Source organism: Macaca fascicularis, chromosome 5 (genome assembly GCF_037993035.2).
Source record: "Macaca fascicularis isolate 582-1 chromosome 5, T2T-MFA8v1.1".
Taxonomy (NCBI): Eukaryota; Metazoa; Chordata; class Mammalia; order Primates; family Cercopithecidae; genus Macaca; species Macaca fascicularis.
In genome coordinates this window covers 46,249,677-46,266,689 of record NC_088379.1, presented here as the reverse complement: position 1 = coordinate 46,266,689, position 17,013 = coordinate 46,249,677, and the positions used below count along the sequence as shown (strand labels likewise).

The 17,013-nt window shown below is 38.2% G+C and overlaps 1 protein-coding gene across 5 annotated transcripts in view; it reads left to right on the top strand.

The window, feature by feature from the left end:
* Positions 1-10,704, top strand: part of COX7B2 (cytochrome c oxidase subunit 7B2) — a 169,672-nt gene extending 158,968 nt beyond the window's left edge. For all 5 annotated transcript variants that reach the window (XM_005554812.5, XM_045392325.3, XM_065544963.1 and 2 more), the window contains one exon: positions 10,289-10,704. In XM_005554812.5, coding sequence (XP_005554869.2) covers positions 10,339-10,584 — 246 coding nt within the window. In that variant the 5' untranslated portion in view covers positions 10,289-10,338 and the 3' untranslated portion in view covers positions 10,585-10,704. The remainder of the gene's footprint in view (positions 1-10,288) is intronic.
* The last annotated feature ends 6,309 nt before the right edge of the window (positions 10,705-17,013 follow it).

Sequence of the window (17,013 nt, the reverse complement as noted above, 5' to 3'; positions counted from 1 at the left end):
CCTAAATCCCTTCTTGAGCTTCATCTTTCTCCGAACTATTTTAAGGGTATTATCTGGGCAATTGGAGAAATAGGACTCTGTTTTGTTTTCTTCTTGAGATTACATAGAAAGCCTATATCGAAGCTAAGTGGGTCATTTGTTGGTCCATGTTGGGCTATACTTAGACTGGATACAGTTATTATTTTGTTTTTGGATCATACAGCAAATCTTTTCAAGATGCCTCCCCCTTCTACTCAGGCATCTAAACCTGCCTTTCTGTGGCACACGTCAATTATGTATGCTTTGACCTTTCAGTATTCCGTGCCTAGATCACCCAAACTCTGATTCCCAAGGTCAGCAACAAGCTACAGTGTCAATATCTGCTGATTTTGAACAGAAATCAGGACAGAGGTTTTGGGTGAAATCAACCCAGAGGTTAAGAGAATGGAATACTCAGTTTAGTTTAGAGTAACTTACTTACTAAATTGATCTGATATTTATTTTATTTATATTTCTCAATTCTATCTTCTTTCTATTTCAGGTATCAGTACTTAATTTAGATCCTTATTTTCTTTTTCATGAAGCATTACCATCAATGGTTAACTAACATCTTAAATTTTTGCCATTTTTGTCATCTCTCCATCCATTTTACACCTAACAATTATGCTTGTAAATGTGTTTTCTGATTATACCAAATCAGTAGTTTCTCCTCACCTATAGGACTGTTTCTCAAACTTGAGTTATGTTTGGAATCTTCTTAAAGGAAAAACATTATTTCATCACTTATACCAGCTTAAATTATTTTATCATAAAATCACTTACTTATGGGTAAACTTGAAACTGAATTAATCTTCATTATGTTGGGAGCTTAATACCACGATAAAAGGAAAGCATGTTTTCAAATAAAAAATGAAACCAACTGTATAACAAATAAAGTTCAAATTTGTTATATTAACTTAGTATAACAGTTAACATTGTCCTGAAACTCTAACACTGTAGTGATCATAGTTCTTTTATTTTCACATGTCTGTGGTTAGTAAGCATTGGTATGACTCAATTCTTCTAATTCTTTATTTTGTCCCTTGCATGAGAACACTTTAACATAATGGCTGCATCTATTCTTTTTGCATTAACCCGGGGCAAATAATTGCTATATACCATTGCAGCTAAAGTGCAGAACAAAGATAAACAGAGGCACTAGAAATTGATAAGCTACATCATCCAGGTCTCATATTGTTTTTATATTATCATGAAAATAATACATTAAAAATGAATTTTAATTTAATTTAATTTATTAAAATAAATTAAAAATTCTCATTTTTAACTCACAGCAAAGGTTGTGAGTATGACAACTATTTTTTAAATAGTGGGAAACACTGACCTGTAGGATTGAGTCAAATGCCATAGCAAGGCATATAAAGTCCCCAGTGTGGCCTTCTTTTCTGATGTCTCCAGGCTCATTTGTTGGGCATTTGTTGCTTCAACGCTTATTACATAGTGTTACTGAGCTCACCAGATTGCCCTGTCTCCATATTAATTCCAGCCTATGTGCTTATGCTTTCTTCTCCATCTGTGTATTCCATCCCCCCGCCACCAATTTTTGTTTCTGTTGATTTCAAAATAATATTGCAAGCTCTAGCTTAGGTATCATGTATTCTAAAACCATTCCTAGCATCCCAGGATAAAATGCCCCCTCTGTGGACTAAATACACCCTGTGCTAATTTCTAGCCTACTTCTTTCTGTAGAGCAATAATTATTTATTCCTCCACTATACCGTAAGCTTCTTGAGAGTAGACATTGTACTGATGACATCTACCCCAGGCTCTAACGTACAGTAATTAGTAGGTAAATAAATAGCAAAGCGCTGTGAACCATTTCCAATTAAAGAGCCATCTCTGGTAACCAGCTTGGTTTTGTTTTGGTGTGGTTTGGTTCATCATTTTTCAATACTCAGAGTTGAATACACTTTAAGAAAACATGGTATGGTTAAAGAATTTGTTGGATTTAGAATCAGAGGATTTACATTCACATCCTTTCCTGTGATTTGTTCTTAGGTATAAAATGGGGTTAAACAGTCATCCTTCCACACCATTTTTTCAGATGTGCAAAATCTTGGAACAATGTCTAACACAGAGGCATATACTTAATAAATGTTAGTTTCCTTACTACATTACTGTTTTACTTCTTTTGATAGCCTTCAGTGATTTGAAATTATTATTGTTACCAGTGAAGCTTCAGATTTATATACTTCCTTATTATAGTTAGACTGAGATCAAGTGTTAGTTATTTTTTTCTGAAAGAACTTTAAGATGGCTGCATATAATAGGTGACACAGTCTTTCAACTTCAATGAATACTTCACTCCCTTTAACTATTTATATTTATTCAGAACATATTTCTTTTATTGCCATGGGCATGAGAGAACTTTTACTTTGTTTTCACTACCTAGAGAAATCTGTCTTCCTCCATCTTTTTTAGTTTATTTTCATCAGAAAGATATACTTTGAGAAACATTTCCTTTACCTACTATATTATTGAATTTCTTTTTTATGCTTTCATACGGATATTAGAACCTGTAGCTTTAGTTCTTTAGATAATGGGAGTTGGACTCACTGATAACAAAAAAATTATTGTAGAGGTATGTAATATGAGTTTAAACAATATGGAAAATTCCTTAAATTTTCTTAGCTTTTACATGTATTTTATAAATAAAGATAAAGATAAGTTAGATCTGAAGGCAGTTGAGACGGATGTAGCTGATGCCGACAAGGAAAAGAAAAAGAGCAAAGAGACTGCAGTTTGTTTATTATAGAATGAAATGCCAACTGCAAAGTATGGAAGGAGTTCCTAAAAGAAAATTCTTAGTAATAGACACTTACTGGTTCAAAAAAATTCAGGCTAGATGGAAAAGAAAAGCTTTATAAATACGGGAATAGCCAAAGGATGAACTAAGCTTCCAAGAAATGCGATCAATGTCACTAGAGACAAAGGATCTAAATTTAAATGTAACATCATGAGTGTAGGAAAAATGAAATCAATTTGTCATAAAGCAGCATGAGCCGACCCACTAGAGATCCCTGTTATCACAAATTATTCTCTGGTTATGTGTCTTCCTAAAGCATGAAAGCAATGTGTGGCACAGGTCCTTTTGTACTGGATTAAGGCTGCACCTGTCATACCCTGACTGATGTCACCTTCTGCCTATTCTCTGAATTCAATTCAAATTAAAACCTTGGTGTCCTTGGGTGGAAAGATTCATGACTAACAGGAAACATCTTTGAATATCTGGAACCTCAGAAGAAATTAATTTGGCTCTGGTTTGCCCTATTTGTCACAATCATGATGAGTGCCACTTACCATATGGTAGGAAATAAAAGAGAACCATGGGGTCTTGTTTTCAAAGTTGGAATAAAGTCTTAAAATCTCAGTGAATAGTTACAAGTTTACAAGTACTGACCTCAGGGCCTTTTATCTCTGTGTTGCCTACATTTGGGCCACATTTAACATATGTGATTGCTGAAGACAGAGTGTTGTTTGACAACTTGCACACAGGAAGAGAAATTTAAAGAATTATTTTATGTTTCTACTTCCAGATTTCTTGTAACTATCTAAGAAATAAAATAATTTTGGCAATTATGAAATACACATCTAATTTCATTGTATTTTGACTTGTTCTTAGTATTCATTTTAGCTTCCTTTGAGGATACCGATATTCACTTATATTTCGGATTGGTTTTAAAAAGATCTTTTTATGCTTTTGTGTCAGCTACTTTATATGCAGTTATCTCCCTTGTTCTTAGATAACTTGCAGTTTATCAAAGGAGAATAAAAACATAATTTCTTAAGAGAATGACAAGGCAAGCCACAGGCTTGAAGAAAGTGTTTACAAAATCCATATCTAATTGAGGACTGTTATCCAGAATACACAAAGAACTCTTAAAATTCAACAATAAGAAAATGAATAGCCTTATTTTTTAAAATAAGCGGAAGGCCTGAAATAGACACTTCCCGAAGGGGAGATAAAGATGGCAAACAAGCATATAAAAAGATGCTGGACATTATATGTCATCAGGGAACTGCAAATTAAACACCTATTTACTGATTAGAATGGCCCAAATCCAGAACACTTAACAACATCAAATGCTGGCCAGGATGTGGAACAACAGAAACTCATTCACTGCTGGTGGGAACTCAAAATGGTACAGCCACTTTGGAAGGCAGTTAGACAGTTTCTTACAAAACTAAACAAATTATTACCATGTGATTCAGCAATCATGCTCCTTGATATTTACCTAAATTGGTTAAAAATATATTCAGACAAAACCCTACCTACAGATGTTTATAGCAGCAGCAGTTGTATTCATGCTGGTTGAATCTTAGAAGCAATCAAGATGTCCTTCAGTAAAATAATAGATAAATAAATGGTGGTACATCCAGACAGTGGAATATTAATTAGCACTAAAAAGAAATGCACTGTCAAGCCACAAAAAGGTATGAATGAACTTTAAATATATATTTTAAAGTGAAAGAAGCCAGTCTGAGCAGGTATACTGTATGATTACAATGATTTGACATTCTGAAAAAGGCAAAACTGTGGAGACAGTAAAAAGATCAGTGGTTGCCAGGGGTAAGTCAAAACAGAGAGATGAATAGGTGAAACTGAACCATTACCCCCGTAGACTGTTATTTTTGATAAACATAGAAATTGACCCTTCTGGTGTTAAGAAGCTTGAAGCTTATATTTGTTTTATCTGAGTTCCTTCCTCAGGAAATGACCTTTAGGCCTCTCACAAAAAGTATCAAAGAACTGAAATCAGATCACCACACCAGATGCCGGTGTGGCATCATTCACCATGATTGCTTCCTTGCTCCTCCCAAAATGCCTGTTTTCTTAACACATTTTTGCATTTCTTGCCTGCTATATAAAGCCCTGGTTTAGGTCAGTCAGGGAGATGGATTTGAGACTGAGCTCCCATCTCCTCCGCTGCAGCACCTGATTAAACCCTTCTTCCTTGGCAGTACTTGGCATTTCAGTGATTAGCTTTCTCTATGGTGAGCAGCAAGACCTAGACCGAACCTTTGGTGTTTTGATAACATAAGCAGAGCACAGAGGGCTTTTTAGGGCACTAAAACTATTCTGTATGATACTAAAATGATGGATACATGTCATTATACTTTTGTTAAAACCTATAGAAAGTACAATATCAGGAGTGAACCTTAATGTAAACTATGGACTTCGGGTAATAATGAAATGTCAATGTAGGTTTATTGATTTTAACAAATGTACAACTCTGGTGGAAGATGTTGATAGCTAGGGAGGCTGTGGGTGTATATAGTCAGGGTACATGGGAACTCTCAATGTCCTGTGCTCATTTTCACTGTGAACCAAAATTGCTTCCCCAAAACACGTGTGTTTAAAAAGATAATGCCTCAATGTTAAGTGTTATGAAAAAAAAAAGTTGTATCTTTTGCTGTGCAGAAGCTCTTTAGTTTAATTAGAACCCATTTGTCAATTTTGGCTTTTGTTGCTGTTGCTTTTAGTGTTTTAGACATGAAGTCTTTGCCCATGCCTATGTCCTGAATGGTACTACCTAGGTTTTCTTCTAGGGTTTTTATGGTATTAGGTCTAACATTTAAGTCTCTAATCCATCTTGAATTAATTTTCATATAAGGAGTAAGGAAAGGATCCAGTTTCAGCTTTCTACTTATGGCTAGCCAATTTTCCCAGCACCATTATTAAATAGGGAATCCTTCCCCCATTTCTTGTTTCTCTCAGGTTTGTCACAGATCAGATGGCTGTAGATGTGTGGTATTATTTCTGAGGACTCTGTTCTGTTCCATTGGTCTATATCTCTGTTTTGGTACCAGTACCATGCTGTTTTGGTTACTGTAGCCTTGTAGTATAGTTTGAAGTCAGGTAGCGTGATGCCTCCAGCTTTGTTCTTTTGACTTAGGATTGTCTTGGCGATGCGGGCTCTTTTTTGGTTCCATATGAACGTTAAAGCAGTTTTTTCCAATTCTGTGAAGAAACTCATTGGTAGCTTGATGGGGATGGCATTGAATCTATAAATAACCTTGGGCAGTATGACCATTTTCATGATATTGATTCTTCCTATCCATGAGCATGGTATGTTCTTCCATTTGTTTATGTCCTCTTTTATTTCACTGAGCAGTGGTTTGTAGTTCTCCTTAAAGAGGACCTTTACATCTCTTGTAAGTTGGATTCCTAGATATTTTATTCTCTTTGAAGCGATTGTCAATGGAAGTTCATTCATGATTTGGCTCTGTGTTTGTCTGTTACTGGTGTATAAGAATGCTTGTGATTTTTGCACATTAATTTTGTATCCTGAGACTTTGCTGAAGTTGCTTATCAGCTTAAGGAGATTTTGGGCTGAGACAATGGGGTTTTCTAAATCTACAATCATGTCATCTACAAAGACGGACAATTTGACTTCTTCTTTTCCTAACTGAATACCCTTGATTTCTTTCTCTTGCTTGATTGCCCTAGCCAGAACTTCCAACACTATGTTGAATAGGAGTGGTGAGAGAGGGCATCCCTGTCTTGTGCCAGTTTTCAAAGGGAATTTTTCCAGTTTTTGCCCATTCAGTATGATATTGGCTGTGGGTTTGTCATAAATAGCTCTTATTATTTTGAGGTACGTTCCATCAATTCCGAATTTATTGAGCGTTTTTAGCATGAAGGGCTGTTGAATTTTGTCAAAAGCCTTTTCTGCATCTATTGAGATAATCATGTGGTTCTTGTCTTTGGTTCTGTTTATATGCTGGATTACGTTTATTGGTTTGTGAATGTTGAACCAGCCTTGCATCCCAGAGTTGAAGCCCACTTGATCATGGTGGATAAACTTTTTGATGTGCTGCTGAATCTGGTTTGCCAGTATTTTATTGAGGATTTTTGCATCGATGTTCATCAGGGATATTGGTCTAAAATTCTCTTTTTTTGTTGTGTCTCTCTGTCAGGCTTTGGTATCAGGATGATGTTGGCCGATAAAATGAGTTAGGGAGGATTCCCTCTTTTTCTATTGATTGGAATAGTTTCAGAAGGAATGGTACCAGCTCCTCCACTCTGGTAGAATTCAGCTGTGAATCCATCTGGCCCTGGACTTTTTTTGGTTGGTAGGCTATTAATTATTGCCTCAATTTCAGAGCCTGCTATTGGTCTATTCAGGGATTCAAATTCTTCCTGGTTTAGTCTTGGAAGACTGTAAGTGTCCAGGAAATTATCCATTTCTTCTAGATTTTCTAGTTTATTTGCATAGAGGTGTTTATAGTATTCTCTGATGGTAGTTTGTATTTCTGTGGGGTCGGTGGTGATATCCCCTTTATCACTTTTTATTGCATCTCTTTGATTCTTCTCTCTTTTCTTCTTTATTAGTCTTGCTAGCGGTCTGTCAATTTTGTTGATCTTTTCAAAAAACCAACTCCTGGATTCACTGATTTTTTGGAGGGTTTTTTGTGTCTCTATCTCCTTCAGTTCTGCTCTGATCTTAGTTATTTCTTGCCTTCTGCTAGCTTTTGAATGTTTTTGCTCTTGCTTCTCTAATTCTTTTAATTGTGATGTTAGAGTGTCAATTTTAGATCTTTCCTGCTTTCTCTTGTGGGCATTTAGTGCTATAAATTTCCCTCTACACACTACTTTAAATGTGTCCCAGAGATTCTGGTATGTTGTATCTTTGTTCTTATTGGTTTCAAAAAACATCTTTATTTCTGCCTTCATTTCATTATGTACCCAGTAGTCATTCAGGAGCAGGTTATTCAGTTTCCATGTAGTTGAGCGGTTTTGATTGAGTTTCTTAGTCCTGAGTTCTAGTTTGATTGCACTGTGGTCTGAGAGACAGTTTGTTATAATTTCTGTTCTTGTACATTTGCTGAGGAGTGCTTTACTTCCAATTATGTGGTCAATTTTGGAATAAGTGTGATGTGGTGCTGAGAAGAATGTATATTCTGTTGATTTGGGGTGGAGAGTTCTATAGATGTCTATTAGGTCTGCTTGCTGCAGAGATGAGTTCAATTCCTGGATATCCTTGTTAACTTTCTGTCTCGTTGATCTGTCTAATGTTGACAGTGGAGTGTTGAAGTCTCCCATTATTATTGTATGGGAGTCTAAGTGTCTTTGTAAGTCTCTAAGGACTTGCTTTATGAATCTGGGTGCTCCTGTATTGGGTGCATATATATTTAGGATAGTTAGCTCTTCCTGTTGAATTGATCCCTTTACCATTATGTAATGGCTTTCTTTGTCTCTTTTGATCTTTGATGGTTTAAAGTCTGTTTTATCAGAGACTAGTATTGCAAACCCTGCTTTTTTATGTTCTCCATTTGCTTGGTAAATCTTCCTCCATCCCTTTATTTTGAAGCTATGTATGTCTCTGCATGTGAGATGGGTCTCCTGAATACAGCAGACTGATGGGTCTTGACTCTTTATCCAGTTTGCCAGTCTGTGTCTTTTAATTGGAGCATTTATTCCATTGACATTTAAGGTTAATATTGTTATGTGTGAACTTGATCCTGCCATTATGATATTAACTGGTTATTTTGCTTGTTAGTTAATGCAGTTTCTTCCTAGCCTCGATGGTCTTTACATTTTGGCATGTTTTTGCAGTGGCTGGTACCGGTTGTTCCTTTCCATGTTTAGTGCTTCCTTCAGGGTCTCTTGTAAGGCAGGCCTGGTGGTGGCAAAGAGCTTCTGCACAGCTAAGAAACTACCATCAGAGGGAACAGGCAACCTATAGAATGGGAGAAAATTTTTGCAATCTACTCATCTGACAAAGGGCTAATATCCAGAACCTACAAAGAACTCAAACAAATTTACAAGAAAAAAACAAACAACCCCATCAAAAAGTTCGCAAAGGATATGAACAGACATTTCTCAAAAGAAGACATTCATACAGCCAACAGACACATGAAAAAATGCTCATCATCACTGGCCATCAGAGAAATGCAAATCAAAACCACAATGAGATACCATCTTACACCAGTTAGAATGGCAATCATTAAAAAATCTGGAAACAACAGGTGCTGGTGAGGATGTGGAGAAATAGGAACACTTTTACACTGTTGGTGGGATTGTCAACTAGTTCAACCATGATGGAAAACAGTATGGCAATTCCTCAGGGACCTAGAACTAGATGTACCATATGACCCAGCCATCCCATTACTGGGTATATACCCAAAGGATTATAAATCATGCTGCTATAAAGACACATGTACACGTATGTTTATTGCAGCACTATTCACAATAGCAAAGACTTGGAATCAACCCAAATGTCCATCAGTGACAGACTGGATTACGAAAATGTGGCACATATACACCATGGAATACTATGCAGCCATCAAAAAGGATGAGTTTGTGTCCTTTGTAGGGACATGGATGCAGCTGGAAACCATCATTCTTAGCAAACTATCACAAGAACAGAAAACCGAACACCGCATGTTCTCACTCATAGGTGGGAACTGAACAATGAGATCACGTGGACTCGGGAAGGGGAACATCACACACCGGGGCCTATCATGGGGAGGGGGGAGGGGGGAGGGATTGCATTGGGAGTTATACCTGATGTAAATGACGAGTTCATGGGTGCTGATGAGTTGATGGGTGCAGCACACCAGCATAGCACAAGTATACATATGTAACAAACCTGCACGTTATGCACATATACCCTAGAACTTAAAGTATAATAATAATAAATTAAAAAAAAAAGAAAAAAGGTTGTAACATATGCGATAACCCAGAGACAAAAGGGCGTTTTCAACTTGGCGAGATTTGAAAAGGCTTCACAGAAATGGTAACTCTTAGAGTGGAATTTCAAAGGCAAGCAGAATTTTGGGTGTAGGAGGGGGAAGGCAAGTATTATAGATAAAGAAGGAGAAGGAAAGGGGTTAAGCAGGAGGGGGATAATGAGGAGGAGGAGAGTGAGGAGGCATGGCATGTTCTGTGAATTTCTGGCTATTGTAGCCATGTTAATAAGTTTGCAGTCTTTCTGTAGAGTCAACGCATTGAATATTTGTGAGGAGTAGAAAAGTTAACATTTATTACATGCTTACCTTGTTGTTGTTTTGTTTTGGATTATCACACGTAATATTGAGGCAAAAAGAGGTTAAATAATTGCCCCAAGTTCATATAGCTAATTCGTGGCAAAGCTGGGATTCAAATTCAGATATCGTGATATCAAAACTCACCTTCCTGAACACCACTCCAAGGGGTGATGTAGCCAAACATTCATAGCGGAAGGAATTGAATGAAGATTAGATATCAATGCATTTTTTTTTCTCTCTCTCTCTCCTCTCTTTCTAGGCCTCTTTGCAACAAAATAGACCAGTAGCTGCAGTGAACTGCAATCCTTCATGATGTTTCCCTTGGCCAGAAATGCACTAAGCAGTCTCAAGATTCGAAGCATTCTGCAAAGTATGGCAAGACAGAGCCATGTAAAACACTCACCAGATTTTCATGATAAATATGGTAATGCTGTGCTAGCCGGTGGAACCGCTTTCTGTGTTGTGGCATGGGTTTTTACAGCCACTCAGATTGGAATAGAATGGAACCTATCCCCTGTTGGCAGAGTTACCCCAAAAGAGTGGAAACATCAGTAACCATCACAGGTGCTGTAATGACAGAATTGTTTAAAAAACCAGCTTGTCATGTAAGCACTGTACTGCTTATTAAAATATAGCACAATTGAAAAAATAAAATATGTTTTGAATCTTTAAAAAGTCATTGCAAATGGTCATTTTATTGCCTGGAAGCCATACAATAGTAGTGGGTATAGATTACAGGGGATTATGAATAGCAAATATTTGAATGTAGGATTAATAAAACATGTATTCCTCTGGTTTAGTGACTTACACCAGGTATCTTTCAGTGAATATACACATATATGTAATTTATAAATTAATTTATTTGGCTGGAAAATCCTGTTGAATCTTCCTTGAAACTCTACAGATGTTTCTTGACTTGGGGTTACATCCCAGTAAACCTACTGCAAATTGAAAATGTTGTAAGTTGAAAATACAGTTAATACCCTACATCTCCATTGTAAAGTCAAAAAGTTGATCCATTGTATGTCCAGATGCTCCTCAATTTATGTTACATCTACATAGATAAACCCCTCAAAGTCAAAAAATCATTGGCTGAACTATCCTAAGTAGGGGACTCTCTGTGTTCAGAAACTGACCATTTTTCATGTCCTTCATCATTCCCACCCTGGTCTAAACTATTATATTCACTGAGATTATTATAAAAACTTTCTAACCAGCCTTCTTGTCTCTGTAGTTTCTGTCCTGCAAACCTGCCCCCCACCACCACACACAATCTTTTTTCAGCTCATCAGCCCGTGTTCATTTTAAAACATAGTCTAGTGATGTGACTCTTCATTCAAAACCTGATTCTCATTTCATTCCAGAGTTAATGCTAAAGTCCTTAGAAAGGTACACAGGTCCCCTCAATGCCACACTGGCCAGTTTACCTCCTGCATCAACAGGTTTCTACTGGCTCCTCCCTCTGGGTGGCATGCACTTCTGGATTCTATATGACTCTCTCACACCTTTCTGGGTTTTGTTCATGTCATCTTTTCAGAAGAGGTCTTTATCCTTTCTAAAAGTGCAGCCTTTATTTTGGCCTGGCTTTCTCTCTCTTGCCTCTTTACTTTTTTCTATATCACTTATCATAATCTCACTTAATATATATATATTTATTTATTTATTTGAGATTCAGTCTCATTCTGTCACCCAGGCTGGAGTGCAGTGGCACAACTCAGCTCACTGCAACCTCTGCTTCCTGGGTTCAGAAGATTCTCCTGCCTCAACCTCCTAAGTAGATGGAATTTACAGGCACCCGCCATCAAGCCCAGCTAATTTTTATATTTTCAGTAGAGATGGGTTTTCACCATGTTGGCCAGGCTGGTCTCGAACTCCTGGCCTCAAGTGATCCACCCGCCGCGGCTTTCCAAAGTGCTGGGATTACAGGCGTGAGCCACCGCACCCAGCCCACTCTTAAAATACGTTTAACTTATTTGTTTATTGTCTGTGTACAAAACTCCATAAAAGCATAGGTTTTGCAGATTTTTTAATGTTTATCATAGGACTTGGTGGCTTTCAACTAGTTTGAATTAATGCATTAATGAGTGGCTTTAGGTAATTTGGAGTCCCCATCAGTCTGAAATTAAGAATTTGCTTGTCATTGTGGGTTGCAGTGATTATTGGAAGGCATATTAGTTCTATATTGCTGTTTTGCAAATTATTCCAAAACTCAGTGGCTTTAAACAACACTTACTATCTCATAGTTTCTGTGGGTCAGATTTGAGCATGACTTAGTTGGGTGCTTCTGGCTCAAGATCTGACATTTCTACAATCTCTGGCAGTGATCATCTCAAGGCACAACTAGGGGAAGAAGCACATTTAAACTCACCCATAAGAATGTTGGCTGGCCTAATGATCTTGCTGAATGTTGACTGGAACATCATTCCTTTGTCATGTGGGTCTCTCCATAGAGCAACTGATGATACAGTAGCTGTCATCACTTAGAGTGAAAGAGGGTACCCAAGAGAGGTAGGTCTTAGGGATTGCCCATTTACAGTATTTCTAAATCATTCTCCAAACTGGTTAAATGGTTTACAGTCTCACCAGCAATATAAATAACTTCCTCTTGTTCTACCTCCAGACTTACTCTTAGAGTTGTCAAATATTTTAATATTTTTGTTCTTTCGATGAGTGTAAAATAGTAGCTCATGGCTGGGCGCGCTGGCTCACGCCTGTAATCCCAGCACTTTGGGAGGCTGAGGTGGGCGGATCACGAGATCAGGAGTTTAAGACAGGCCTGGCCAATGTGGTGAAACCCCATCTCCACTAAAAATACAAAAAATTAGCTGGGCATAGTGGTGGGTGCCTGTAGTCCCAGCTACTCGGGAAGCTGAGGCAGGAGAATGGCATGAACCAGGGAGGCTGAGGTTGCAGTGAGCTGAAATCACACCACTGCACTCCAGCCTGGGCGACAGAGCGAGACTTCATCTAAAAAAAAAAAAAAAAAAAATGACCCGAGCGTGGTGGCATGTGCCTCTAATCTAGTCCCAGGTACTTGGGAGGCTGAGGCAGGAGAGTCGCTTGAACCCAGGAGGCGGAGGTTGCAGTGAGCCAAGATTGCACTACTGTATTCCAGCCTGGACGACAGGCTGAATATTTGATAATGATATTTGAGATATTATTATTTCAATACTACTACTAATAATAATAATAATAGCTCATGTTTTAATTTGTATTTCTCTGATTACTAATGAGGTTGGATGTCCTGTGTTAGCTCTTTCCTTTCTTCTATTTTGTGATTTTTCTGTTTGTTCATGTTGCTGCTTTTCTATTTGGTGTTTGTCTTATTCATAGATTTTTTTTTTGTATATTTTGCATAGTAATTGTATCAGTCAGGATTTAATGAGTGAGGCAGAACCAGTATGAATAGTATGCAATACAGGATTAATTATGGGCATTAAAATGAATGCAAATATGGGAACTGGGGGAGAACTCTTTACAATGCTATTGCCTCCATGTCTGGTGTTGAGTGGTTCTCAGTAAAGGAAGAAAGCTGCATGTGAAGTAGCGAAGAGCTAGGACCAACTTAAATTGGGAACACTGAAATCAGGAATACAAATTGGAACGTGTGCCTTTTTCTCACTTTATCTAAGATGACATAGATGACTTGCAGGAGAAGTTGATGCCCTTCACTACAGACCTGCATATTCAACTGGCCCAGAATTCAAAAAAGCTGAAGGAGAACAATTGGTGGGATTTTGAATAGCTGTCTGTGCAGCAGGCCAGAAGATCAGCAACAAATTGCATAAGCTGCCACAGTGTTGGTGCTCTATGCCCACTTTCTAAATATAAAATGGTTGGTGTTTTGTGTTCATCTTTCCTATCTTATACATTTTTTCTTATTCTTGTGGCCAACTCTAATCGGAAAATATAAGGGAAGGACGTAAGTAGTTCAAGCTTAGCAAAGTTGACACTCAAAAAGCCACAGTAATCTACCCTGTGTCAACTCCATATCGGTGTACATCTTTTCTAAACATACCTATATTTCCAACAAAGACAGTAGCAACACATGCTTCTACTAGCATGACGGCAACTTTTCCTCATAAGACTAAAAATATACTGTTTCCCTTTACCCTCGGGGTGGTACTCTTAATTTCCAGTTTAATGACACCATTGCTATGATCCATAGTTGACAACTAAGACTTCTAGAACAGCAAAGGCTAAAGTAATGGAAACAAGAAACAAACATTTCTCTAGTGGATCGCAAGGGATAATAGTGAAAGGAACCACTCCCATATTCACCTCTTGATTCCCGGATCTATAAACCTTGGGTCTGGGAAAATAGCACCATGTATTTTTGCTTATTGAGAGCATATTCAGCATTCTGGGAGACATTACCTCAGCCTTGCAAGGTGGTATTATCCATCTGTTACTGTAACTAACACTTCAAAAGGTTATTACTCCATTCTGTCAGTGATGGGAAACATGGCAGTACCAGTGACTCCCATAAACATGAGCTGATTGTTGCACTCATTCGCTGTAAAATTAGTTTCTTCACCAAAGTAAGTGATGCATGGTATACCATGATGCTGAATAAGGCATTTTTGCAAGTCCATGGATTTAAGAAGAGTTTTAGGGAGAGTAGGTAAATCTACACACTTAGTAGATGTACATTCATGCGAAAACAAAGTGTTGCCTTTTCAACAATGGAAATGGTCCAATGGAATCAACCTGACACTGATGGCTGCATGATCCCCTATCTTTCCCCAAGAAATGGTGCCAAATGGAGATGCAGTGTTGGTCTGTCCATTTGGTGGGTTGGGAACTTAGCAGTGGCTATAGCCAGACTAGCCTTGATAAGTGAAACTCCATGTGGTTGAGCCCATGCCCAACCTCCATTTCTGCTGACATGGTCATTTTGTCTCTGAGGAATTGTGAAAACACAGGATTGCTAGGAAAGGCTGATGGACATAAGGATGGGTCATCTTGTCCACCTGATTATTGAGATACTCCTCTGCCGATTATCCTTTTGGTGAGCATTCATATGCAACATGAGTATCTTCCTCTCTGTGCCCATTTGGAGAAGTCTGTTCACAAAATCCATTCCCAGACTTCTTTTCACACATTTTGCAATAGTGCCTTTCCTAATTTCCCAACCATCCTGTCAAGCCACTGGCTGGAACCCATGACTCAGTGTAGAATTGTATCTTTGGCCATCTCTCCCTCCAGGCAAAATGAACAACCATGTGCATTATTTAATGCACTGCCCACCAGGAAAATTTCCGTTTTCCTATAGGGCCAAAATGGAGTTAAATTACATGGCTGAAGCTGTCTACTTTCAGGTATGGTTAGCATATCTTGCAGAACCAGACTTGAATTTTTTCTTCTTTGGACAGCTCATAATAGGAAGTCCTACTTGTAAACTTTAGGTTCAAAGTGAGATGAAACTTTCTCAGACATACAGCTTACAAAGAATGGAGCCAGGACTCAAGCCCAGATCTCTCTGGCTTTAGAATCTGTTCTTTTACGAGCAAGTTACACTGTTTGCCAGTCTTTCTTCATATATATAAGTGGCAAGTTCTGAAGAAGGATTCAACTGGAGCTAGAAAAGACAGGAAGTCATTGTAGATTGTTGTAAAAATTATGGAAGTCAATAAGATCAAGAGAGTGCATCAGCCTGCAAATGGAGATATAAAATGCATATGGAATGTAATGAGCTTTTTGGTTGTTTTTTTTTGTTGTGGTTTGTTTGTTTTTTGAGACGGAATCTCAGCTAACTGCAACATTTGCCTCCTGGGTTCAAGTGATTCTCCAGCCTCAGCCTCCCAAGTAGCTGGGGTTACAGGCACGCAACACCACACCCAGCTAATTTTTGTATTTTTAGTAGAGACAGGGTTTTGCCATGTTAACCAGGCTGGTCTCGAACTCCTGACCTCCGGTGATCCACCCACCTCGGCCTCCCAAAGTGTTGGGATTACAGGTGTGAGCCACCGCACCCAGCCTGGTTTTTGTTTTGAAACAGAGTCTCGCTGTGAGGCCCAGGCTAGAGTGCAGTGGTGCGATCTTGGCTCACTTGGTTCAAGTGATTCTCATGCCTCGGCCTCCCTAGTTGCTGGGACTACAGGCATGTACTACCATGCCTGGTTAATTTTTTGTATTTTTAGTAGAGACAGGGTTTCACCCTGTTGCCCAGGGTGGTCCCAAACTCCTGAGCTCAGGCAGTCTGCCCTCCTTGGCCTCCCAAAGTACTAGGATTACAGGCATGAGCCACGACGCCTGGCCATAGCCAGCATTTTTAAATGATAATTTATTTCTTAAATTTATTTTGAATATTTTCTGATTTGAAATTAGGATTAAAGTCTACCTCTTTGAGTTTATATATGTATATATGTAAGTTCATGTCTGGGGAAGAGAGAGAGAGAGAGAATGTGCATGTGTATGTATCTATATATCTGTCTTTATAGATAGATAGGAATAGATATACATGTATACATAGGCATCGTTTTTTTTTGTTGTTGTTTTTTTGTTTTTTTGTTTTTTGACACACAGTCTCACTCTATTGTCCAGGCTGGAGTACACGGTCATGATCTCGGATCACTGCAACTTCTGCCTCCCGGGTTCAAGGGATTCTCATGCCTCAGCCTCCCAAGTAACTGGGATTACAGGCGTGCACCATCATGTCTGGTTAATTTTTGAAATTTTAGTAGAGATGGGGTTTTACCATTTTGGCCACACTGGTCTCAAACTCCTGACCTCAAGTAATCCACCCACCTCAGCCTCCCAAAGTGCTGGGATTACAGGTGTGAGTCACCACACGTGGCCTACACATCTGTATTTTTAGGATTAAAATTATTTCAGGAGCATATATATGCTTAAAATTATGATTACATCTAAATTTTTGGCCACAGATTTCTTATAATCAAACTCAGACGTTGATTTTATCTACTGTTTCTTTTCTTTTTCTTTTTTTTTTTTTTGAGAGTCTCGCTCTGTCACCCAGGCTGG